Genomic DNA, 24,016 nt, shown 5'->3' with positions numbered 1-24,016 from the left:
GCCTTTAGGATGGGCTTAATCCAGTCTAATTGGGTGTCCTTATAAGAGAAAAAAATTTGGACACAGAGACACCCTTATGTTCACTTGTGGAAGGAAGAAACCACGAATCTTGCTAGTGTCCATGAGGATGTGGGTTCGATCCCTGGCCTTGCTCGGTGGGTTAAGGATCCAGCGTTGCTGTGAGCTGTGGTGCAGGTTGCAGACATGGCTCGGATCTGGTGTTGCTGTGGCCGTGGCGTGGGCTGGCAGCTACAGCTCCAATTCGACCCCTAGTCTGGGAATCTCCATATGCCGTGGGTGCAGCCCTAAAAAAATAAATAAATAAATAAGAAACCACATGAGGACACCGTGAGAAGGCCTGCAAACTGACCAGGGAGGTCTCAGAAGAAAACAACTCTCCTGGCACCTTGATCTTGGATCTCTAGCCCCCAAGGATGTGAGAAGATAAATTTTCCTTGTGTAAACCACCCAGTCTGTGATGGTTTATTCTGGGAGCCTGAGCAGACTGAAATGATGGTTAAGGCAGGATTTGACCCTCCGCTGACCAAAAACCTGTACGCTTTTCCAGTGAATGATCGATCCTTCGTTGCCCTGGGCCAGGCCTGTGGTACAAGCGACAGCATCCATCTAGGTCTCTGGCTTGGCCTCCATCCTCCACTTCCGCTGGGTGGTCTCCAGGGTGCCGAGTTTTTGTGCCACAAAAGCTCGTTGCGTTTCCCGAGGGGCCTGGTGTTTGTCAGTAATGAGAGGCAGGTCCAGTCTCCTGGGTGGTGGCAGCTCCCTATTTCTATCCCCATTCAGAGGGCTTCTCTCCAGGGATTAGGGTGGGGGGTTCGCCAAGCCCACCTTCCGCGTGGCAGCCTCCTGGATGCGTCTGTGCTGAGGTCGTACTGCAGAGGCTCGTTGTCTGCCGTCTTGACGGGCCTCGGGGGGAGCTGGCTCCGAAGGCTCGAGTCACCCGACTGTCACCTGGACACCGAAGCCGATGCTTAATACCCAGAAGCACACTCTCTCTTATGATTTCATCAAAGCCAAGGAGGAGACCTTCCCTTCCAGTGGCCTTACTCAGGCTCAGCATGAGCAGAAAAGCCAGAGATGTTTGATGCACGTCTGGAAAGATAATGAAACAATTCCTCCCCCTCCTCTCTCTGCTTTCTTTATGAAAACTTAATTGCTGGTTAAAACTGGGCCTTTGGCCTTGATGGGCTCGAAAGTGTGTGAGCCAGGCTTTCTGGTCTTACAAGCAAGAGGTGCAAACAGGTTTCATTTCTCCAGCACCTGTCATCAGCCCCCTGTCTCTCATTTCAGCAGTTATCTTTGGGAATAGAAGGGCACAAAGGGTCACTTTAAACTCATTTCTGCTTGTGTCATGGTGGCCACGAGGCAAAGCGCTAGCTGCTGAGTTGGACACGGTAAACGTGGGGACAGTTGTGGTTAACTCTGCGTGGTCCCTGATGTGCCACTGTGACTGCCTTTCGTTTTGAATCATGACACCTGTGCTAATTTCTATCAACCATGTCTGCTACTTAAAAAAAAAAAAAAAAAATACTGGTGCTAAAAAAGGATTCCAGGAGTTGTTAATGTGGTACCTTTTTAAAAATTTTTTTTGGCTTTTTAGGGCCATACCTGCAGCATATGAAAATTTCCAGGCTAGGGGTCGGATCGGAATTACACCTGCTAGCCTACGACACGGCCACAGCAACGTGGGCTCTGAGCCACACCTGTGACCTACACCACAGCTCATGGCAATGCTGGATCATTAACCCACTGAGCGAGGCCAGGGTTTGAACCCACATCCTCAGGGATACTAGTCGGTCTCGTCACCGCTGAGCCATAACAGGAACTTCCAAGTTGGTACCTTTTATTTTCCATGAGTATTCCTCCTTGTAATAGACATAATATAGGTTGCAGGATGGCTTTGTCTAAGGTGAGGCTGTGTTCCCTCGTAGAGCTACTGTGAAATAGTGGAGCACAGGTTTCTTCAGTGCAGGGCGCCAGGATCAAATCCAGGCTTCAGCACTATCTGTGCGACCTGGGAAAGGTCATTCAATCTCTGTGGTCCTCAGTTTCCCCTTCCCTATAATGGAAATGATGGTAACCCCTACCAGAGGGTCACCAGGGGTAAATAGAATGATGTATGTATAGAGCTTAAGCCACTGCCTAGAATATGGGAAGAACTTAGCAAATTCTTAGCCATACCTTAAGATGTAACCTCATAAATGACTAATTATTACTCTTATTCATGACTGTTCTGCACCTTCAAATAATATGCCCATGGGACGAACTCTAGACTAAACCAAAGGAATGAAATCTGTCTTTATCTCGGGGCAGGGAGAATCTGAGGGATGCTTTCCATTAATGTTGCAGTGGCATCTAAATAAATTCAAAGCTGGTATATTTAACAGAGAGGGCAGAAAGTTCACTCATAGGTAGTACAAGATCCTGATGATTGAGTATTCCGTTGCTTGGTGTGAAGTACTTCGTGCATGGAGCCTGGCACATAGTAGGTCTTCAGTAAACGAGAGCTATCGGTGGTAGTTATTTCAGGGTCCTCTGGTATATTTGCAGACTTAGGGAGAATACGTGTCATTTCATTTCCAAGGCTGGACTGTTGGTGCAGTATGTCTTGGTTCTGTCCAGATCAGTCTTTGGAGAGTGTATCTACCACAGTGGTGCTGTGTGACAAATGGACCTGAAACTCGGTGCCTTGAAACAATCCGTGCATATTCTCCCGTGCGAAGGTTGGCTAGGGTTGGCCGATCTAGGCTGGGCGTAGTTCCAGGCTGCAGAGAGGGTCAGGGCTGCCCTGAGCATCTTTTGTCCTTGAACCAGCAGGCTGCCTGGGGCATGCTCTCGTGCGGAGGGCAGAAGCGCCAGAGGTCCTGCTCCATCACCCAAGCACACTTCCAGCTTCTCCTCTGTCAAAGCTGCTAACCTCCCATTGGACAAAGCAAGTCAAATGGGCAAGCCCGAGGTCAAAGGGTGGGGAAGGGAACTCCACAAAGCAACGCCACATCACACAACTAGAGGGTGTGGATCTAGGGAGTGGTGAAGATGAGGGCCACTAATTCAGTCTACCCGGTTCCCCACTTGGCTTCCAGTCTAGTCATTGCAGTAGTTGATATGAAAGGGCTTTCCTTGCTCGAGGCAGTTCCCTGGCTCCCGGCACCCGCATTAAGATTCTCAGAGCACTCCACTGTAGCATCTGAGCACAGTGCAAATTCCCCTTTGGTCTCCGGGAGCTTTCTCTCTGACAGACAGGAATTTACTCTACTGTAAACCAAGGAGTCCCAATTTAGACAGACGCGATGGATTAGGCAGACGGCATCATTGACCCGGTTCCACTTCGTTAGCCTTTCCAATTAAGGAGGATGTTGCTGAAAGTGAGACCTCACGGAGATACCATCGTCTTACCTTGAATCCTCTGGACGGAGCCCCTGTAGGGAGAGCACCGTCCCTTTCAAAGGCGCACAGACAGAGGGGACCACAATTGCCTGGGCAAGTGAATCCTCAGTGTTAATGACGAGGTCCTTTGTGAGTACTTGGTCTTCTAACCGGGGAGGTAATTACCATGCTAAGTAGATAGCATTTTTTGCTTTTGTCTCTCAGAAGCCTTTTAAGGAATATTAGACCCCTGACCCTGCATGCATAGGGTCTCAGATCTTGGAACAGCAGATGAGGCGTTGGTGCGACACCTGTATCCAAGGATTAGGCTCTGGGTTTTGTCCACACAGTTGTCGGAGGGTTCCTGTGGTTTCCCAGGAAGGTCTTTTCCAGTGAAGTTGTTCATCGGGACCGACTCTGGATGGCATTCTCCCCTCTGCACCCCCGTGGGACTCTGAGCAGTGAAGCATAGGCCCCAAACAATAGCCAAATGGGCTGTGAAGTACAGCTTCATTAATCTGGGCACGCACCCAACATCCTCACCAGGCTCTGCTGGGACCTGGCTTCGAGAGTCAGGCTAATGTCGGAGTCTAAGAAGCAGCTTCTTAGGTCCTGGTCAGGGTCTAGCCAGTGGGCTCTGAATGGAGAGAGGGACAGACAGACACACAGACACTGACTCTGAGCTGAAGTGTGGACTCGCGTGCGCTCACTCACTCAGCAGCTGGCCTAGGATCTGATTCACGCTGCCTGGCACACACCAGGAGGAGGGCCTTGCCTCCTAGAGACAAGAATGGACCTTGCCTGGTGCCGGCCTGAGACAGGGAGACTGGGAACCCAGGGGTCCATGCTCCCCATGTACCAGTGATAGAGGAGCTGGCTGGGCTCCATAAGGGATGCTAAAATAACCACTCACGTGAAATAAGTGATTCCTTCAAAGTCCCCCTTGTCCAACCTGCCACCGCTTTTCCCCTTGACAAGGAGCTAGTAAGTGCTTGAAGCCAGAGGCCTAAAGTGTTTCTTTCTTGACATCTCCAAGTTCCTTTATGGGTCCAGGCTGCAGTGTGGAGAGAGAGGTGTTGCTGAAACTCAGACTCAGCCTCTGTCTGCCCGTGCTGAATACAAATGCAGAGACAGAGTTTTTGATGAAGGAGAAAAAGATAACTTTATTGCTTTGCCAGGCAAAGGGGGCCACAGCAGGCTAATGCCTTAAAGACTGTGCCCCCCTTGGAGAGACTAGGAGGTGGTTTTATAGTGTGGGGAGTGGAACACAGGGCCCCGGATAAAGGTCAGAGTGGAGGCAAGCTGGCATTGTCTTTCAGAGCTGGTGTTTCGGGGCCCCAGGACTGGTTCAGGTGGTCCTCCCTCCTCCCAGAAAGAAGATGCTTCATCAAGGAGTGCTTCCATTTGTTGAGGGTATTAGCTCTGCAGAAAGGGCTCAAGATCTTGTTCTGCGTATTCCTGGAGGAGGAACCAGGACCCTGGCGCAAGGCTGCTCTGTTGTCTCTGGATGCTCCTCCCTGGTGTCTGCGTCCCCTCCCTTCCCTGATGAGCAGCTGCCCTTTGGAACTCAGGGAAGGTCGTGGAGGCTGAGGCTTATTCTCTAAAAACAAGAGATGAGGACCCAGAGACAGACCCCTAGGGTAGAGGTTTTTTTTTTTTTTTAGTTATGGAAAGAACACCTAATATGCCATCTAGCCTCTTAACAAAATGTTCAGTGTACAATACACATTGTTACCTCCAGGCACCGTTGTACAGCAGAACTCTGGAACTTATTCATCTCGTGTGACCAGAACTTTGTGCCCTTTGAACATCCGCTGCCCGTTTCCCTCTCCCTTCAGCCTCTGCCAACCACCCCTCTACTCTGTTTCTGTGAGAGTTTCTATTAGGTACCTGGTATAAGTGGAATTGAAACAGGAGGGAGGGGAGCAGGGCACAGCCTTTAAAAGAATGCCACAGCCATCGGAGTTACAGCAATAACTGGGTGGGTCCAAAGTGGCAGATGATTCAACTTCCAGTGGACCTTAAGCCTTGTTACCTCATTATGCGCTCATTATAATACATTAACATACGTTAAGTGACACGCCCACAGGTGCCGGGACAGCTCCAAGGCTGACCATAAGAGGGCAAAAAGTGGGCGGTGGGCCAATTCCTAGAAATCCCTGCCCCTTCCCTGAAATAGTTGGAATAACCCTCCCACTCATTGGCCTGTGAGATTACCCAGCCCATTAAAACTCGGCACCCCGTATTTCAGGGCTACTGTCTCCCCTGCTGAGATGGCCCACACTCTGTCTATGGCGTGTGTCTCTCTAGCAGTACATCTCCTTCTTACCTATTTGCCTCTCGCTGAATTCCTGCACTGAGATTTCAGTAAGTTCTGAGTCCGGGTGTGTATTTTAATTCAGAGACCGTGGATTCAAGTCCCAATCTGGGTTTTGACGTGGTTTAAGTCCTAGCCCGTGGGTTCAAGTCCCAACTGCGTTGTTCGGTTTCAGAATCATGAAATCTGTGCTCTCATGTCCCTCGTAGCCGTATTGGTAACAGCCACAAAATGGGAACAACCTATGTGTGCATTGACAGGGGGATGGATAAAGAACCTGTGTTATATGTACATGCTCAGTGGACTATTATTCAGCCTTAGACCAAGAAAGAAATCCTGTCATTTGTGACAACAGGGCTGAACCTTATGGATGTCATGCTGAGTAAAACCAGCCCAGTTGCAGAAAGACAATTACGGCACGATTTGCACATTTCCTTATTGTCCACAGCATAGGCCGGTGGGCCGGGGCTAATTGGCGTGGCTTCCTTGAAGCCTGTGTTAGAAGATCTGCTTGGATAAAGCAAAACTTCCAACTCAGTTTGCATGTCGGGGCCCTAAAATCATGCCCATTCTCTGTAAGAGGCAGCGTGAGGTTACTTTCCCAGGATCATGAATCTAAGATGATTCCGTTTAGAGCCGACATGGTGCAGACAAAAATAGCCTTTATGTGCCAAGTTTCCTGTTTTCTTTGGAACCCACTTGCTGGTAACCACTGTCTCCTCCCGATCCGTCCCCTCCTCCGCTGTACCCACCCTGCCCCCACCCAAGAGTTCATGTTTAACGACCCGAGAGACCTGACCACCAAGCATTTCCAGTCAATTGGCTTTTGTAGCCAGTGAATGAATGGGACTTTCTCTGGCCTGCCTTCTCCCTCCTGAAAGGAACCTTCCCGGGCCCATGGAATGTGCTGCACAGACCAGGAATCAAGCGCTTCTTTTTCTCTGTCTCATTCCTTCCCTCATTCTTTCCAAGATCAGACACAAAGTGGTGGCCTTGCTCTTCGTGGGGACTTTACATTCTTTCAGGTTTATTTCTAATCCTCTCAAGGACCCATCTTCTCCTCCCCATCGATGATCTGAACACACTCTGAGACCCTCGGCGAGGGGCCTTTGCTTCTTACTTCTTTAGGCTTCATCGTTTTGCGTGGTCTCTGTGCAGGTGTCCCCTTAACCCCTTAGTGAACGATTTGAGCCTCCTTCATCCTCTGGGTGTGAGAGGGGGTGTGGGTGTGGGGAGATTGGGCCAGGCTGTCCTTCTGTCTCCTGGGGTAGGGGCGACAGTGTGGGGCCACCCTCCCCGTGGGCTTGCTGGGGTCACTCAAGAGAAGTGGCTTTGTTTGAGAACTGATGGTGGGGCAGTCAGTTGCATTTTCCCCGCCACTCACATGCGTTTTCTCCTTTCTTCCCGCAGGACCCACAGCCAAGCCCTGTGATCACCCTGGAGACCCAGGTCAGTACCTTCCCATGGTCTCTGTCACTTTTTCTGCCCTGATGCTCCTGGAAGAGCTCTCTGGGGTGTGTTTCTGCCTCTGCTGGGCTCCAGAACTCGGAAAGCCTGGACGGACACATGATGCCGCCCTCCTGCCCTGTAGGGATGTGTACCTGCCTGCAGGTGTGTGTTCACACCCCAGCTGATTGCATATGAGTGTGTGTGCACATGCGTGTGTGCAGCCAGGTTCTGAAAGCAGCGTGGGAAGAACCGGACCCGTTCCTTTTGAGTTTTCCTCTGCCATTTGCTTCTGCCCAGCCATCACGAGGAGGTGACAGATGAGGCACACAGCGAGGGGCCGGCTGCTCTTTCATGTCTTGAGTTTGGAGAACTTTCTCCCCTTGGCAATTCCTGGCATCCTTGGGTCTGCTGGCACAGTGGGCTGTTCCGAGGGGTCTGCATCACGGAGGCGTGGCCTTATGGGGCAGGTGACAGCGAGCCTTGTGAGGAGGGCCTGGCCCTTACTGTGCACTTTCTGCTTTCCTGGGAGATGGGACAGAGCGCAGCTGTGGGTCCAGCAGCCACAGGTGGAACCCCAGAATGTCTCAGCCCCCATCTTTCCCTCTGGAATATTATCGCCACAGGGACAGTGCCTACCCTGTAGGGCGGTGGTGAGACTTACAGGAAATGGTCTCTACAAAGTGATGATACAGGAGTTCCCTGGTGGCCTAGCACTTAAGGATCCGGTGTTGTCACTACTTTGGTGTGGGTTTGATCCCTGGCCCAGGAAGTTCTACATGAAAACAGAAAAAGGTCATCGGTGCATACTAAGTGCTTAGCATTATTAGTGTTTCATTTATTTATTTACTTTTTCAGGGCCACACCCGCAGCCCATGCAAGTTCCCAGGCTAGGGGGTCCTTTCTGAGCTACAGCTGCCAGTCTGCACCAGAGCCACAGCAGCGCGGGATCTGAGCCACGTCTGTGACCTATACCACAGCTCACAGGGACACCGGATCCTTAACCCATTGATTGAATCTGAGTCCTCATGGATACTGGTCGGGTTTGTTTCCTCTGAGCCACGATGAGAATTCCAGTACGAGTGTTTCAAACCCATAGAACTGTTGGGTTTCTGATAGGACGTGAAGGGGGCGTATCTTTGGATGACTCATTCCATCCAGCGCCCCACAGCTCAGGGTGTCAGCTGGGCCAATGTCTCTGAGCATCTCCAGGCTCCTCAGTGACTCTTGCAGTTTGCTCGTTGCCAAGGACCACAGGCCCCCCACCCTTCGACCCCCTCCCTGGCATCTCTGCCCTGGACTTCCCCAGGGGAATGAGGAGCAGCCCCCCCCCATCCCACCCCTTCCTCCTTCCTCCATCAGGAGGGCCTGATGTTGTGGGCAGAGTAGGTTCTCAGGGTCTCTCTGTGCTCGGCTGGCCTCTGGTTGACCCCCGCCCCCACGTTTCCCTGCGTCGGCTTCAGGGCTGACCAGACAGCAGAGCTGGCAGGAAGGGGCAGCGGGTGGGACTTTGAGGGGCCAAACGCCCAGTGCGCAGCCCCTGATGGACCCTCCTCTGCTCTGGTTTTCCCCAACTTCTGCCATTCCCTCATCACGTCAGCCGTGCTTGCCATGTGTGAATAAGTCACCTAAAAATACATTTCCCTTTAAATGAACATATTTATTGTATTCTTTTTTTTTTTTTCCTTCCTTTTTTCGGCCGCCTGCAACGTATGGAGCTCCTAAGCCAGGGATCAGATTTGAGCCACCGTTGAAACCTATGCCACAGCTGCACCACACCTGTGCTGGGCCAGGACTAGAACCTGGGTCCCAGCGCTCCCAGAGACCCGCCCGTCCCCTTACACCACAGCCGGATCTCCTAAATTCACTTACTTTCCTTTCAGAAGGAGACTTGGCCTCAGCTAGCGGTTCCCCATCAGGGGTGTCTTTGGCCCTCAGAGGACGTTTAGCCCTGTTGAGGCATTTGGGTTTACCTCACCTTGCCAGGGAGCGGGGGTGGTTACTTACTGGTCTCTGGTGAGTAGAAGCCAGAGAGGCTGCTAAACATCCTACAAGACGCGGAACGTCCCCACAGGAAGAATTATCCAGCCCGAAATGTCAGCAGGGCCGAGGTTGAGAAATGCTATCTCGAGGAACCATATTGCTGAAATCACACCTTTGACGTTTCAGTTAGATATTTTTTCAAAACATTAAATCTTAAATTCATAATATTGAAAAGCTCCTTTCGGTGCCCTCAAAAACCATCCCAGAGGACTCTCAGAGGTAGGTGTGCACCACTTTGGGAAATGTGACTCCCCACGCTTAGGAGAGAACTTCTAGGGTGCGTTCTTAAAATGCTGGCCTTTCTCTTCTTTATCAGTCTCTGCCCAGAAAGAAAACGTACAGGCTCAAACCCTGGGCACATAGTCTGTGCCCAGAATTCTGGAAGCCAAAACTCACTGGGGTGGAGTGCCCGTAGCCTGGATGGATGGCTCTGGGTGGTTCTGGATGGTTCCGTCCTTGGCCTTGCTCTATCTTTCACTATGGATATGGCCCAACCAGCCCTTCAAAACCTCCTTGGAAAAGAACAGTCACGTGCCCTCGGTTCCGGCCAGCATGCTGGGAGTATAACAGCTCAACCCTCCACAATGACCTCTCAGAGACCCCAGCCCTGGTCCGTAGCCACCTGTGGCACAAGGTGGGTTTTCTGCGTTGATGTCACGCCATCAGGGAAACGGCTCCATTTGTCTCCAGCCAACACTCCATTGGTCTCATCTGGTGCTCGGTCTTTGGGGAACTGTAGGAAGTTATTGTCTTTCTCTGAGTTCTGATTTCCCACATTCAAGAGACACTGGAACTCAGCCAAAGTGCAAATGTTTTTTTGTAACTGTTGGCACAAGGCCGTGGCCAGATCTGCCTGGATGCCGGGCCTCAGCCCGCTGGGACTCACGACGGGATTGGCTGCTGCCTGCAGGGAGGTCAGACGAGAGGAGCAGGGAAAGGTTTTCTGGCAGAACGTGGCACCCCAAACATTACCCACATGGCACGAGCAGGACGGCAGATGTGGCTGAACTTGGAAGAGCCAGCCATGCAGAGGCAGGTGGCAGACATACTTGAGCCCGAGGTCAGTTCCTGCTTCCTCCCTCCAGTGCCCTTTGCTCCGGAGAAAGGCACTCTCTGTTCCGACCTGGAGCACAGGGGCACAGGTGGGCCTGACCCCTGGATTTCATGTGGCAACAGCCCGGCTTGCCCTGTCTCCCTAGTAGTCACTGCATCAGCCCCCACCTCCTGCTTGGCGAATCTGTCCCCGAGCAGCTGTTCTGAGTTGGAGGAGGTGGCTTGAGTGGCTGCTGAGGCTTCTTCTAACACCCTCTGCCATTGGCACGGCAAAGCTCTGCATCTGTCCTTGTCTGCGGGACTCTGCTTTATGGCCAGATTAATAGAATGAGGAAGCCTAGTGAGGTTTAGATCCGTGGTATCAGCTTTCCCTCAGCAGGTGGCCCCTGGGGGGTGCCGAGGAATCCCTGGCTTTCAGTGGTGAATGCTTTTCTTTTTATTTTTTTCCTTTCTTTCTTTTCAGGGTCACACCTGCTGCATATGGAAGTTGCCTGGCTAAGGGTCGAATCAAAGCTATAGCTGCTGGCCTACACCACAGCCACAGCAAGGTGCGTCTGAGACCTATGCCGCAGCTCACAGCAATGCCAGACCCCCGACCCACTGCACAAGGCCAGGGATCAGACCCGCATCCTCATAGATTCTAGTCGGGTTCCTTTTCACTGCTCCACGATGGAAACTCTCATGAATGCTTTTCTCGTCTCCAGGTGGCGGTTACCTGGGAACCAGGTGACCTAGAGATGAAAAAAGAAAAGTCTGAAGGGAGTTTGCGTTTGGTTAGCAGCATTGTCATGATGTCCACTCACTGACATCATTTGCCAAGAACTGGCTTCTCCCACTGAATCCTCCAATGCCCCTATCACCTAGGTCTTTTCATAATACCCAGGTGAGGCCCCCTGAGGGTCAGAGAGGTTAAATAACTTGCCCAAGGTCACACAGGACCTAGCATTGATGTCAGACTCGGGGCCGTATGACATCAGAATCTATCGTCTTAACCTCTCTCCTATTTTTTTGTTTTTATTTTTTCTGTCTTTTTGTCTTTTGAGGGCCACACCTGAGGCGTATGGAGGCTCCCAAGCTAGGGGTCTAATTGGAGCTGTTGCCGCTGGCCTACACCACAGCCACGGCAATGCCGGATCCTTAATCCACTGAGCGAGGCCAGGGATCAAACCCACGACCTCATGGTTCCTTGTCAGATTGGTTTCTGCTGCACCATGACGGAGACTCCCCTCTCTCCTATTTTTGCAGAAAAAAAAAAAAAATTGCTTTGATCAGTAGAAAGATTTGTTAATGCTTAGATAGAGCTGGAGGGACGCGCTTGAGGTATGCACCTCGAGGTCAGTATCGATAAATAGATGGATGGATAATGCTTTGCACAAGAATCCACAGGTGCACTTCGATAAGTAGGTAGAGGGATGATAGATGGATAGGTAAAGAGATAAATGGAATGCTTTCCATAGTGAGTAATTCTTTGACAGATCGGTTGCCACAAGACTTGTGGGTAAAAGGGTTTAAAGGGTTTAAAGCAGTGGACCCAATAGAAAATTTATTTTGAAAACAACAAAAGTGAAACACCTCCCTGCGCATCAACGGTGTGTTGGCAAGTTTGAAGGCTCGTTATTTGATTCTCTCGTTCTCACTGATCCCCAAGATGGTGTATGTCTTTTATGACTTCCCTCCAACTGGCAAAGCCTCTCATCATTTAATTTTAGCTTCTCTGCCTCCCTCCCTGCCACCCCCCAGCCCGACCCAGCTTCACTGTCAATTAGCTAATGGTCTCTCCTCTACCCGGAGATACCCTGGGCAATGCGAGAAAGGAACTTGAGTAAAGATTGATCCGTCTGGGTCTTTGTGAAGTTGGCTCTCTTTGGAGGGGAGCAAACCTTCACTTACGCTGAGATTCCTCTCAGGACCTTAAGATCCAGGGCATCAAGAGGAAGACTCCTGACTGCTCAGCTTTTAGCAACCAACCAGGTCCTTGAATTTCTTTGATCAACTAAGAGAGGGAGGGAACAGCTTTCAACCAACAACTGGGTCCTTGAATTTCTTTGATCCACTAAGGTTGGGGGCAGTTACATTTACATCATTTAAAGATGACGCTGGAGGCCTTGGAGATTGTGAACAAAGCCCACAAAGAACCTGAGTAGTGGGTGGAAGGAAATCAGCACATGCGAAATTCATCCCTTCATCCAGCGGCTTGTTTGATAGTTTTGGGCCAGGAAGAGGCAGGGCCTTGTGCTTGAAGCTAAAGATACAGCAGTGAACTGGCCAGAAGGTGCCTTGCTCATGGAGCCCCCATGTGGGTGGGGGGGTGGGAGTGGTGGTCAGACAGTGAAAATGGGAACAAATAAATCTGCTTGTACTTTCAGGGAGTAATGGGTGAATAAAAATAAGATCCGTAATCGGAAGGAATATAAGAAAAAGAATGTTTTTATATATGTATGACCAGGTCATTTTGCTGTACAGCCCAAATTGACACAACATTGTAGATCAACTATACTTAAATTAAAAAAAAATTAAGATTAAAACAAATAAGGAGTTCCCATTGTGGTGTAGCTGGAGGGAATCTGACTAGTATCCATGAGGATGCAGATTTGGGATCCGGTGTTGCCATGCGCTATGGTGTAGTTTGCAGACACGGCTCAGATTCCGAGTTGCTGTGGCTATGGTGTAGGCCAGCAGCTGTAGCTCAGATTCAACCCTAGCCTGGGAATTTCCATATGCCCTGTGGGTGTGGCCCTAAATACCAAAAAAAATAAATAAAATAAAATAAGACCAGACTGTCTGTAAGAGGGAGTGACTGGGCACCCACAGATGGGCGGTAGCGGGTATTTGGGGGATTTTCTCTCTGGAAGTGTCCAGCTCAGGAGTTGACATTCGAGCTGAGAGCTTACAGTGTAAAGAGTTAACCAGGCACAGGGATGGCAGTGACAGTGTCCTGAAGGTTTTGCATATTGTATCTGGGTTCCTGTAAAAATAATGTCCACTTTCCTTAGAATCAATTAAAGTGTTAGCTCCTTGGAGCGCCTTCAGTGCCTCTGTGTCATTAGAAAGTCAAGATGAGCAGTTCCCATTGTGGCTCAGTGGAAACGAATCTGACTAGCATCCGTGAGGATGCGGGTTCGATCCCTGGCCTGGGTCGGTGGGTTAAGGGTCCAGCGTTGCCATGAGCTGTGGTGTAGGTCACAGATCCGGCTCGGATCCCATGTTGCTGTGGTGTAGGCCTGTGGCTACAGCTCTGATGTGACCCCTAGCCTGGGAATCTCCATATGCCTCAGGAGCGGCCCTAAGGAAAAAAAAAAAGTCAAAATGAATAAGGTATTACCTTCTTAGGCAAGAGTGAAGGGCAAAGACTGAGGAGGTGGGAGAGAGGAAAAGGGGCTTAAACCGAGGGCCGCCTGGTCAAACTAAGCCCAGGATGAGCATTCTGACTGACAAGGCCAAGAGCACCTGCGATTTAAGCAAAGTTGTGCTGGGATAATCGGGGCTTCAATGAGAAATCCAGCTAATAGTCATCATTCGCTGGTTCTTGCTCTGCTGAACAGAAGCCTGAGTCAGAACCAGTGGTTCACAACTTGGAGGTGTGTCCCCTTCACGCCAGGGAATATTTAGTGATGTCTGGAGGTATTTCTGATTGTGCTCCTGGCATCTAGTGGGCAGAGGCTGGGGATGCTGCCGAACACCCTACCTCGTGTGCGAGAAAGACCTGCTGGCCCCAAGTGTCTGTAGTGCCCAGGGTGAGAAATGCCGTCGTAGTGTCATTTGCTCTGTGGCAGCTTATTTTAGAAAGTCCGTCCCAGCCGCGTAGTTGTGCCCACGTAGAAGGGTGTAATTTGTTCCTTCCCTGGTGTTGTTCTGTTTATGTTCAAACATCACCCTCTCGGGTTAATATCAGATCTCCTGCCCCCAGGCTCTTGGCCATGACACATCTTTCCTGCAAAGTCACCAGGTCTGAGTTGCCCATAAGTGACAACATGCCGGGGGGGGGGGTGACTCATGACACTGATGAGCATATGCACCGTGTGTGCCAAAGGGAAGTACCCCTCAGATACGGTTTCCTGCAAGATGCTAGGGCCCAACGGAGCAGAGGACGTGCAGAATTAAGGGGAAAAACATTAAAAAACCCTGCTGGTTGGCTGGGTTCAGAGAGGGGCGAGGCAAGACTTCTGGACCCACGGAGCAGGCCTGGTGAAAAACTCAAGGCCCAGTTCCTCTTTCAGAGACAGATCACAGCCGCCTCTGTGCAAACTTCTCTGTCCTGAAGCTCTTCCCGCCTCACCGGATGAAAGCAATGGCTGTCTCCTGGCCTCGCTTCCAGCTCTGGGCTTCGACGAACCTTTTCCTCCATGGAGAGTGGTTTGGGGAGTAATCAGAGAGTCTCTGAACGGCTCTTACCTGAGTCTCCAGGCCATTAATTCTTACGGTGCCCAGCATCTGTCGAGAGGACCGCAAGACCAAATTGCTTCTCAGCTCATCTGCTTCCCTCCCGCCGGCCTCCGTGGGGGAGCAGAAGCTTTCTGGAGCAGACAGGCCTGGCTTGGGGTCCAGCCAGATCCTTCCACCACGATCGTTTCCTCTGGCTCTGATTTGCTGGGTCTTTAATTAGCCCTGGTGGGAGGGGTGGGGCGGGGAGGTGGCCGGCTGGACCACTGCCTGGGCCAGGGCTTGGCTCGCCGGGCGGGGAGGCTGGATCCAGCCGTAGAAACGATCTCAGGGAGGGTTTGCTGGGCTGCAGCCACGGTGCCTCCCTCGTCCGTGTGACTCTGGGCAAACCAAGTGATGCAACTATTCCACAAATAGCCGGCGAGTTCCCTAAAGTGTGGCCACAGGCACCATTTGGAGAAATAGATTCTGTTGAGGTCATTATTTCTCTATTCTCAGTGGGCGCCGCCTTCTCCCAACACATTGAAGGTTTGAGTTGAGCCCTTGACACCTCAAATGACTGCTCCTTAGACCCATATAGGTTGACTCTGTGTTTATTATGAGCCGACAACCACACATGGCACGTATATCTGTAAACACAGTGCTTTTAGCCAACGTTCATTAAGCACTGGGAGTTCCCTGGGGGTGCAGCGGGTTAAGGATCAGGTGTTGGCACTGCCGTAGTGCAGGTTCGATCCCTGGTCTGGCAACTTCTACATGCCGTGGACAAGGCCAAAAAACAAAACAAAGCAATAAAACAACAAACATGCTGGTAATTGTTCTCAGTAGGCTCATTACGTGGAGTTACTCCGATTTCACAGCTCTCCCCTGTGAGAGGGATTACTGTCATCCCCATGTAACAGATGAGAAACTGAGGCGGTACTAGGGTAAGCTGCTTGTCTAGTAGCTAACAGGTGGAGCAGCCAGGGTTTGGACCCGGGAGTCTAGCTTCCACTTATCAGGAAACATAACCCGATCGGGCAGGTACTAATCTTAGTCCCATTTTACAGAGGGGCCAACTGAGTCCCAGAGAGACTGAGTTTCCTGTAAAAGTTACAGTCAGTAAGTGGAGGCTGGATTAGAACCCGGTTCCAAAGGAAGGGCTCCTTCCTACATTGCTATGTTGCTAAACTAGATGAACGGGGAGAGGCATTAGGTACAGGTTACAGAAGTGTACTAGGCAGAGACAGAGATGTAGATGTCGTTATTAGATCTGTAACTTTGTTACGTAATGTATGTATGTCCAGTCACATCCACAGACTCAACCACCATGAATTAGACAAAATTACAGAAAGTTCTAAAGAGCCCAATTTGCCTTGGCCATGTGCTGGCAACTATTCACTTAGCATTTACATTGTCTTAGGTATTATAAATCATCTAGAGGTGAGTTAAAGTATATGGGAGGATGTATTACAGGCTATATGCAAATACTGTGCCTTTTTTTTTTTTTTTTGATCTTTTTGCCTTTGCTCCTGCGGCATATGGAGGTTCCCAGGCTAGGGGTCTAATTGGAGCTACAGCCGCTGGCCTTCCCTAGAGCCGTAGCAACGTGGGATCTGAGCCGCGTCTGCAGCCTACACCACAGCTCACGGCAATGCTGGATCCTTAACTCACTGAGCGAGGCCAGGGATCGAACCCGCAACCTCATGGTTCCTAGTCGGATTCTTTAACCACTGTGCCACGATGGGAACTCCCTGTGCCATTTTAGATAAGGGCCTTGAGCACCTATGGATCTTGGTCTCTGTATGGGGCCCTGAATCCCCCCAGACATACAGAGGGGCGACTGTATAATACATATATTATATAATGTGTTATCATACACATTATAGTTTAGCTGTCATGTATATATGCATTGTATCTTAGAAAATATAATTCTATACCCAATTGTATCTCTGTGTCTAATCCCTATATCTTTCGAATCTGTATCTAATTTATATCTATATCTTCTGTCTGTATACATCATATCTCATACATTGTAATGCATGTATGGATAATGTAAACAATATAACATATATATATGCTACATATAGATTAGATCAACATGGAGATTAGCTGCAGAGATACAGACTACATATTGAGATGATGTCGCTATAAACGTGGGCATAGATTAGACACAGATATAGCTGGAGTTACAGATATAGTTGTAAATAGAGATAGAAGAAGGGTAATCATTTTCTCGGCAATCCCCGGCAGACAGGTTTGGAAATACCAGTCTGTATGGAGAGAATTCCAGATGAGGTTCTGGGCAGTGGGAGGGTCCCCCTGCAAAGAGCAAGCAGAGTGGTCGCACAGTGAGGAAGGGACACTCACAGCTCCCCCAAAGCAGATGCACCTCGCAGAGGCCCCCGACCCCAGTCGCTGAGCAGAAGCCATGGTGTCACCAATTGAGTCTCAGGGCTGTGTCGCCAGATTTGCATCGAATTGCAAGCTGGAGGGTCAGTGAGCAGGTGCTGCTGATGTTTGGCGAAATATCACACGTCCCAGGATGTTGGAGTTTTCGTCTGTCTCTTCCTCCTATGGATGGGAACTTGGGAGCTTAACAAGAGAAGGTTCTGGGGCTGGAATGTTCAGGCTGGCTTTGAAGGTTCTAGTTATCGTGATAATTCAGTTAAGAAAATTGCTGTCCCCTAAAATAGCAGCAGGACGGATGAGGACAGAGGAGGGTGAGGGATGTCAACGTCAATACCCAGGGGCCAGACTTGGAGCATTTCAGAACCAGAACGGACCCCAGATGCTGCTTCTGTAACACTGCCCACATGTTTCCTTTGCATCTAGGACTCTGCTAGAAGTCCTAGCAGACTTCTGATCATGACCCCAGCACTGGGGGAAGGGGCTCGTGTTCCCCTCCTTTGAAGGCGAAGACAACAGGGCATTGACAGGTTAAAAACTTGGTCCAGGGCCGCAGCTTTCCTGAGTGACAGAGGGAGGACCGGAGCTGGGCTCCATGTCCTGCAGCGTTTGCTGTGCCTGCTGTCCCTCAGGGCTAATCGGGATCCACCTTTTTCTTTACATGAGAGAAAACCCAGGGTGGCTCAAAAGCGTTCGTGGTCCCTGAGCGTCCTAGTGGCCGACCCCGATGCCCTGCCATTGTCAGATGAGTGTCACATGGTTCCTGGTAATGGGATGCAGTGGGCTCAACGGGGAAGGTCAGCGGCCCCACATCCCCTGCAGGCACCCTCGTGTTCATTCCTTCCACCTCAGGCATTAAGTCTCAGCTGAGATGAAGGTATTGGGTGTCTTCTGCCCCAACTCCATCCTGACCTTGGATTTCATCAGCTTGGATTGCTCATTGCTTTGACCAAACGGAGGCAGGAGATGGGAGCCCGGGGACAGTGGAATGAGGAGGGCGGCGAGTCATAGCTAAGCTTCTTTCTCCAGGATCTGATCACACAGATCCCCGCTGAGGCCAGCCCTGCTTTCCTCATTTCCCTTAGAAAGTGTCTCTTTGTAAAGTGTCCCCAGCTACCCCCTAGGGGAGTGGCATCTGTTTCCTGGGGGCCTGGCCACCGAGCCTGCCTCCAGCTCGTTCCCAACACAGCACTGCCTCCAGAGTTTCCCAGGGTGAGTCACTGTCATCTCATGTCATGTTGTAATAAAAGGGGAGGTTTTCAGACCAAGGGATGGTCTCAGAATGGATGGGGAGGAACAGGGATGCTCTTGAAACTTGATGCCCAACGGTGGGTGTCTGGGCATTTTTCTGGGCAGAGGGTCAGGGCTGTCATTCTATTTGTGACAACCTCCCCCCAGAACCAAACTGAGAAGCAAAATGTTCCCAACACCTTCGTGCTAAATACAGCATGAGAAGGCCCGCAGGCATGAGAAAGGGACCCCAGGCAGGGGCCACTTTGCTCTGTGTCTCGTCATTCGCACCCGCTGCCTGTCCAGGCTGATGAGGCGGAAGGGCGGGCCTTTAGCCACCCCCCCACCCCCCACCTCTGAGCAGAGGGACAGGCAGAGAAGTTCTTTGTGCCTGCAAGGAAGGCCTTGGCGGACTCTCCTTTTCTCTCTTTCTGTCACGCCTCCAGGAAATATACCCTTCTTAGCATTTGAATCTGATTTCTCAGAAGCACCACCACCTCTGAGAGCCCCTGGCCACTTCTCCAGTCCAGGCGGTCCTGGCTGAGGAACTGGGATGCCCCCTCCCAGCTCCAACCTCCTGTAACCCTCCCTGCCAGGTTCCAGTGCCTTTCTGCAGAGGAACTTCTTAATTGTAATAACCCCTTTCTCATTTTCTTCTGGGAACTGTAGCTCCTATTTGTCCGCTGAAGGGAAGGGACTGGGTGGCAAACTCAAGTGAGCCTGGGTGCAGGTGCCAGAAGGGTGGGGCTGCGGGCAGTGGGACCGTTTTATTGTGCTGAGAAGGAAAAGCCCAGCCAGCTGTAAAAGGGACCTAAAGTGACTTCTTTGCCAGAAGCTCCCCGCCCTAATTATAAGGCCCTGCTTATCCTGGGGGCAAGAGGTAACTTTCTCATGACATCATCCTAGTCCCAAGGTCATGCCCAGGCTTCCTGGTGACATCTTCAGCTGGGCCCCCCGGGTCTTTGTTTGTTTGGAGGCAGGGAGGGGTGTTGAAGGATTTTTGAAAAACTGGAAGGTAAAACCCTGCTGAGCCTCTAGAAGACAGCTAGTGGCAAGGACCAACTGCCCCCTTTGGATGGGGCCCAAGGTCACCTGTCATAAAAGACTCCAACTGGTCTGTTCCACCCACTCCCCCACCCTCACCCCGACAGGCCCCTCCCTTGGGGCATGGTCTCGGTGGCACTCCCTGCACAGACAAGATTGTCTATCCTTTTAGGGCGTCAGCTGCCAAGCCGCTTAGGGCAGCCTGGACCTGGTCACCCTGTGCAGCCACTTGGTAGGGCAGAGAGGGGCCTTGTGGACTTTGCAGCACATCACCTGGCTTGCCACTTGCCCTGAGACCTGCCACCTGCCGGCTGATGTCCCCATACCTCAGTGTCTCTGAAAAACACCAGGGCACCAGCAGTAGCCCCAGGGTGTTAAAATGCCTTAACCAGCAGAACCATGCATGGCTGGGAGTATGGATTGTCCCCTTACAGTCCTGGGTTCGAGTCCTGGCCTCTTCACTTACTGAATGTATCCCTTTCAACACGTGTTTCAGCCTCCTGGGACTCAGTGTCCCCCCTGGTTAAAGCAGCTGTGACGACGACGGCCTCCTCAGGGATCTTTAGAGAAGGAGGTGAGGACACCTCATCGTCACTTATAAAAACTAACCTCAGCCTGCTTTCTCTTTTGTGTGCGGGGTAAGGACTCCAGGCTCCTTGCGTGTTCCCAGCCCATGCCCTGGTCAGGGTGAAGACGCCAAGAGGTCCCTTTGCAGGGATTGGTTGTCCTGTTTCTGGAACATTCTCCCTTCTCTATTTGGATGGCTGGTTCCCTCTTTGCAGAGAGGGAAGTAGCATTGGTTAAAATGCCAGCATGTATTTGGCTGCTGAGCCTGGTGCCTGAGTCCTGTGAGTGGGCCGGGTGGGCTCTTTGCCTGCATACAGGGCAGGGGTAGCTGTGTTGTCACCACAGGAGCAAAGGCCAGGCCCACTGGGACTCTGGGCGGTCGGCAGACTGACAGAGGCAGGCATGGTTCTTCTAATGAAGAAGCATCTTCTTGAGGTGAGGGTGTGTTCCAACACAGCCTGGCAGTGCAACCGCACCCGGTTGGCTGTCCCCACACAGCTTCCTCAAACAGCCGGCTGCCAACCAGCAGTAGCCCCAGGGCGGCGGGCGGGGCCAGGTCTCATCAATTCTTCTGGCTCCAGCCTGCAGGCCCCCCGCCCTCTTTTTTTGTCTTTTTAGGGCCGCCCCCGAGGCATATGGAGGTTCCCAGGTTAAGGGTCTCATCGGAGGTGTAGCTGCCGTCCTACACTAGAGCCACAGCAACGCAGGATCTGTGCCGAGTCTGCAGTCTACACCACAGCCGGATCCTTAACCCACTGAGCGAGGCCAGGGATCGAACCTGCGTCCTCATGGATACCAGTCAGATTTGTTTCTGCTGCGCGATATTGGGAACTCCGTGCATGCACCTTTTAGAGGTCTCCCTTCCCCAGGGTGGCCCCCTTCACCCTGCTCATCCACCAGGTTTGCTCAGCCAAGGCACTCCTGCCATTTGGGACTGGATCCCTTGTCATTGTGGGGGCTGTCCTATGAGGGTGACCTGGTCTCTCCCTACCAGATGCCAGTGGCACCACCGCCTCCCCAGTTGGAACCAGCCCAGATATCTCCAGACACAGCCAGTGTCCCCTAGCGACACGCTGACCCCAGTTGAGAACCCCTAGCCTGACCCGGTGTGGTTCGCAGGGACTGTGATGAAACGGTGCTGGGAGGGTCCACTGCTTGCGGAAACCCCCTCCCCCCTTGCCGCCACCACCCTCAATCTCCTTGGATTTTAAGTCTTTGCGCTCAAGGGACTTCGTATGGGCCAGGGTCATAAACAAATTAGCACATGCTAATTTGAGTGTGGGTCAGATGAGGTAGAAAGGAAAATGCGAATGTTCCAGCAAACACTGAGGCACAGAAAGATAAAGGGCCCTGGGCTGGAGACCCCCAACCCCAGCTCTGAACCCTGGGTGCGTTACTTTTAGCTCAAGTGCCTGGTGGGGAGAGGGCCGCCTTTCAGGCGGGGCTCGTGAAGCCGGCAAGCGCGGGGTTGGCACATTCGCTGTGGTTTGGCTGTCTCAGGAGGGTGTGGGCTTGTCTGACACCCGGAAATAGTCTGTGGCTTTGGGACTGACTCTGTAACGTGTTCAGACCGGCTGGTTTCCCTCTCTGGTTACTGAGCTGACACTGTGCTGCAGTCACATCAGCTGCTCTTGTCTCCCTGGGCTCCATGAAAGGGGCCTATGTGCGGAGTGTTGGCTTATGACAAGCGGGCCGCTGTGTGCCCCTGGACATTGCTTGTTTCTGTGTTAGTTTATCATTGAGAGTTTCTCCACCCTGTTCCCGGTGGCTGGAAACATCTTTGTTCTTAATTTTTGCTCCTTTATTTATATTTTTGAATTTTCCTTCTGGGACTTGAGGTCTTTTTCTGGATTTGTTTTTCATCGTTGCTCTGATCAATAGTATATTGTGTTCTCCTCTTATTATGTTATCAAATAGTTCATTCAATGAATATTTGTTGAGGGCCTGCTCTGTGCCAGATACTGTTTTAGGGGCTAGAGATACAGCAGCGAACAAGGCAGACCCTCCTGCCGTCGCATTCTCTCTTTCTAGCCAGATGGTAAATGAGAGATGTGTGTTTACATGTTACATCAGATGGGGGCAAGTGCTACGGAGGGAAGTTAGGCAGGAGAGGGGTGGGCCAGGCCTGGTCAGTTGAGGAGGGGTTGCCCTTTGACATTGGCGGGGCTGTGTGAAAATGAGGCCATGTTTGAGTAGAGACCTGAAGAGCGTGGGTGGGCAAGGAACAGGGAGCAGCCAGTGCAAAGGCCCTGAGGTAGGAGGTGCTCGGCATGTGGTTGCATCATAGAAACCAGTGTGGCTAACGCAAGAAAGAATAAGTGTGTGTGCTGGGGGGATGTGGGACCAGATCATTAGGATCTTGTTAAACCAGAAAGGACTTTTGCCTGTACTCCCTGCTGGGAAGCCTCTGAAGGAACTTGAGCAGAGGCGTGACATGGCCTGACTTTAAAATTGGGATTGGTTGTAGTCCTGCTGAAACTGCACTGTCGCTGGTCAAGGGCAGGCCCAGGAAGATGAGCAAGGAGGTGGCTGTTGCAGTAGCCAGGGCAGTGCAGCGGTGGCTTGGACCAGAGTGTTCACAGTGGAGGAGGGCAAGAGAAGAGGTTCGATTGTGGATTCTGCCGAGAGCAGAGCCGACTGGATTTACTGTAGGTGGGAAGCATATGAAGTAATACAAGCACATGATAAAAGATAAATCAAATAATACAAGTGAGTAGCAAGGGAAAAGTAAATCCTTATACTCCTTTTTCCAGTCTTCAGAGGCAACTGTTATTAGCAGTTTTCTTACTTCTCCTTCTAGTAGTTTCTTTGCATATTACTGTGTGTGAGGGGAGGCATTTTGTCTCAATGAAAAAGAATCTAAAGAAACGTATTTTAGGAGTTGCTGTCATAGCTCAGCAGTAACGAACCTGACTAGCATCCATGAGGACTCAGGTTCGATCCTTGGCCTCGCTCAGTGGGTTAAGGATCTGATGTTGCTATGAGCTGTGGTGTAGGTCACAGACAAGGCTCAGATCCTATGTGGCTGTGACTGTGGTGTAGGCTGGCAGCTGTAGCTCTAATTCGTCCCCTGGAAACTTCCATATGCCCAGGGGTGGCCCTAAAAAGACAAAAAAAAAAAAAAAAAAGGAAAAAAGAAACATATTTTATAATAACTGACTGTTCCTCTCTGTATCTTAGATGTCGATTTCTGTCAGCAGCTATCACTCTTCCTCACTGTTTTTAACTGCCTTCTATTTTCTCCAGTGCTCAGCCTGGTGTCTGGTTTGTAGTAACTATTCAATAAATATTCATTGAATGGGAGTTCTGGTCATGGCTCAGCATTTAATGAACCTGACTAGTATCCATGAGGACACAGGTTTGATTCTTGGCCTTGCTCAGTGGGTTAAGGATCCAGCATTGCCGTGAGCTGTGGTGTAGGTCACAGACGTGGCTTGGATCCTGTGTGGCTGTGGTGTAGGCCGGCAGCTAGAGCTCTGATTCAACCCCTAGCCTGGGAACTTCCATATGCAGCAGATGCAGCCCTAAAAAGACTAAAAAAAAAAAAAAAAAAAAAAAAAAAAAAATCATTGAATGAATTAAATACTCCATCATCTATTTAACTGATTTCTTACTAGTGGACATTTAGATTGTTTCTCTCTCTCTCTCTCTCTCTCTCTCTCTCTGTGTGTGTTCCCTGTCCTTTTTTGTTTGTTTTTTTTGTTGTTGCTTTTTAGGGCCACACCTGTGGCATATGGAGGTTCCCAGGCTAGGGGTTGAATCAGAGACACAGCTGCAGGTCTACACCACAGCCACAGCAACGCCAAATCCTTAACCCACTGAGCAAGGGCAGGGATCAAACCTGTTTCCTCATGGGTCCTAGTTCGATTCGTTTCCGCTGCGCCACAGCGGGGACCCCTCTGTCCCCTATGTTAATGCTGCCATCCCTGTACACAGATCTTTCCACAGCTGCGTGTGTGTGTCTGGGGGGTGAATGCTTACACTGGGGATGACGGGCTCAGAGGGGGTGTGTGTGTTAGGTTTTGACAGGCCTGGCGGAACCTTCCTATTCAGAGGTTTCTTCACATTGCCTATCACAGCGATTTCCCGTTTCCCCTCTCAAAGCTCTGATGATTATCAATCTGTGTAATCTCTGTCAACCTGACGGGTAAAAACAGTACTTGC

The 24,016-nt window shown here is 50.9% G+C and overlaps 1 protein-coding gene and 1 long non-coding RNA gene across 3 annotated transcripts in view; one reads left to right on the top strand and one right to left on the bottom strand.

The window, feature by feature from the left end:
* Positions 1-24,016, top strand: part of XYLT1 (xylosyltransferase 1) — a 334,324-nt gene that overhangs the window by 98,783 nt on the left and 211,525 nt on the right. For both annotated transcript variants that reach the window (XM_021086555.2, XM_021086556.2), the window contains exon 2: positions 7,112-7,150. In XM_021086555.2, the coding sequence (XP_020942214.2) occupies positions 7,112-7,150 (39 nt within the window). The remainder of the gene's footprint in view (positions 1-7,111; positions 7,151-24,016) is intronic.
* On the bottom strand, positions 8,787-14,815 carry LOC110259921 (uncharacterized). Its single transcript, XR_002342401.2, has 2 exons — positions 14,636-14,815; positions 8,787-10,974 (listed from the first exon to the last, which is right to left on the bottom strand). It is a non-coding gene; the product is annotated as an uncharacterized LOC110259921 (long non-coding RNA).

The sequence above is a fragment of the Sus scrofa genome, chromosome 3 (genome assembly GCF_054392235.1).
Source record: "Sus scrofa isolate SSC_HxYL_T2T_F1_AM1 chromosome 3, Sscrofa_HxYL_maternal_Yorkshire_Landrace_v2.0, whole genome shotgun sequence".
Lineage (NCBI taxonomy): Eukaryota > Metazoa > Chordata > Mammalia > Artiodactyla > Suidae > Sus > Sus scrofa.
This window is presented reverse-complemented; position numbering and strand designations above follow the sequence as displayed.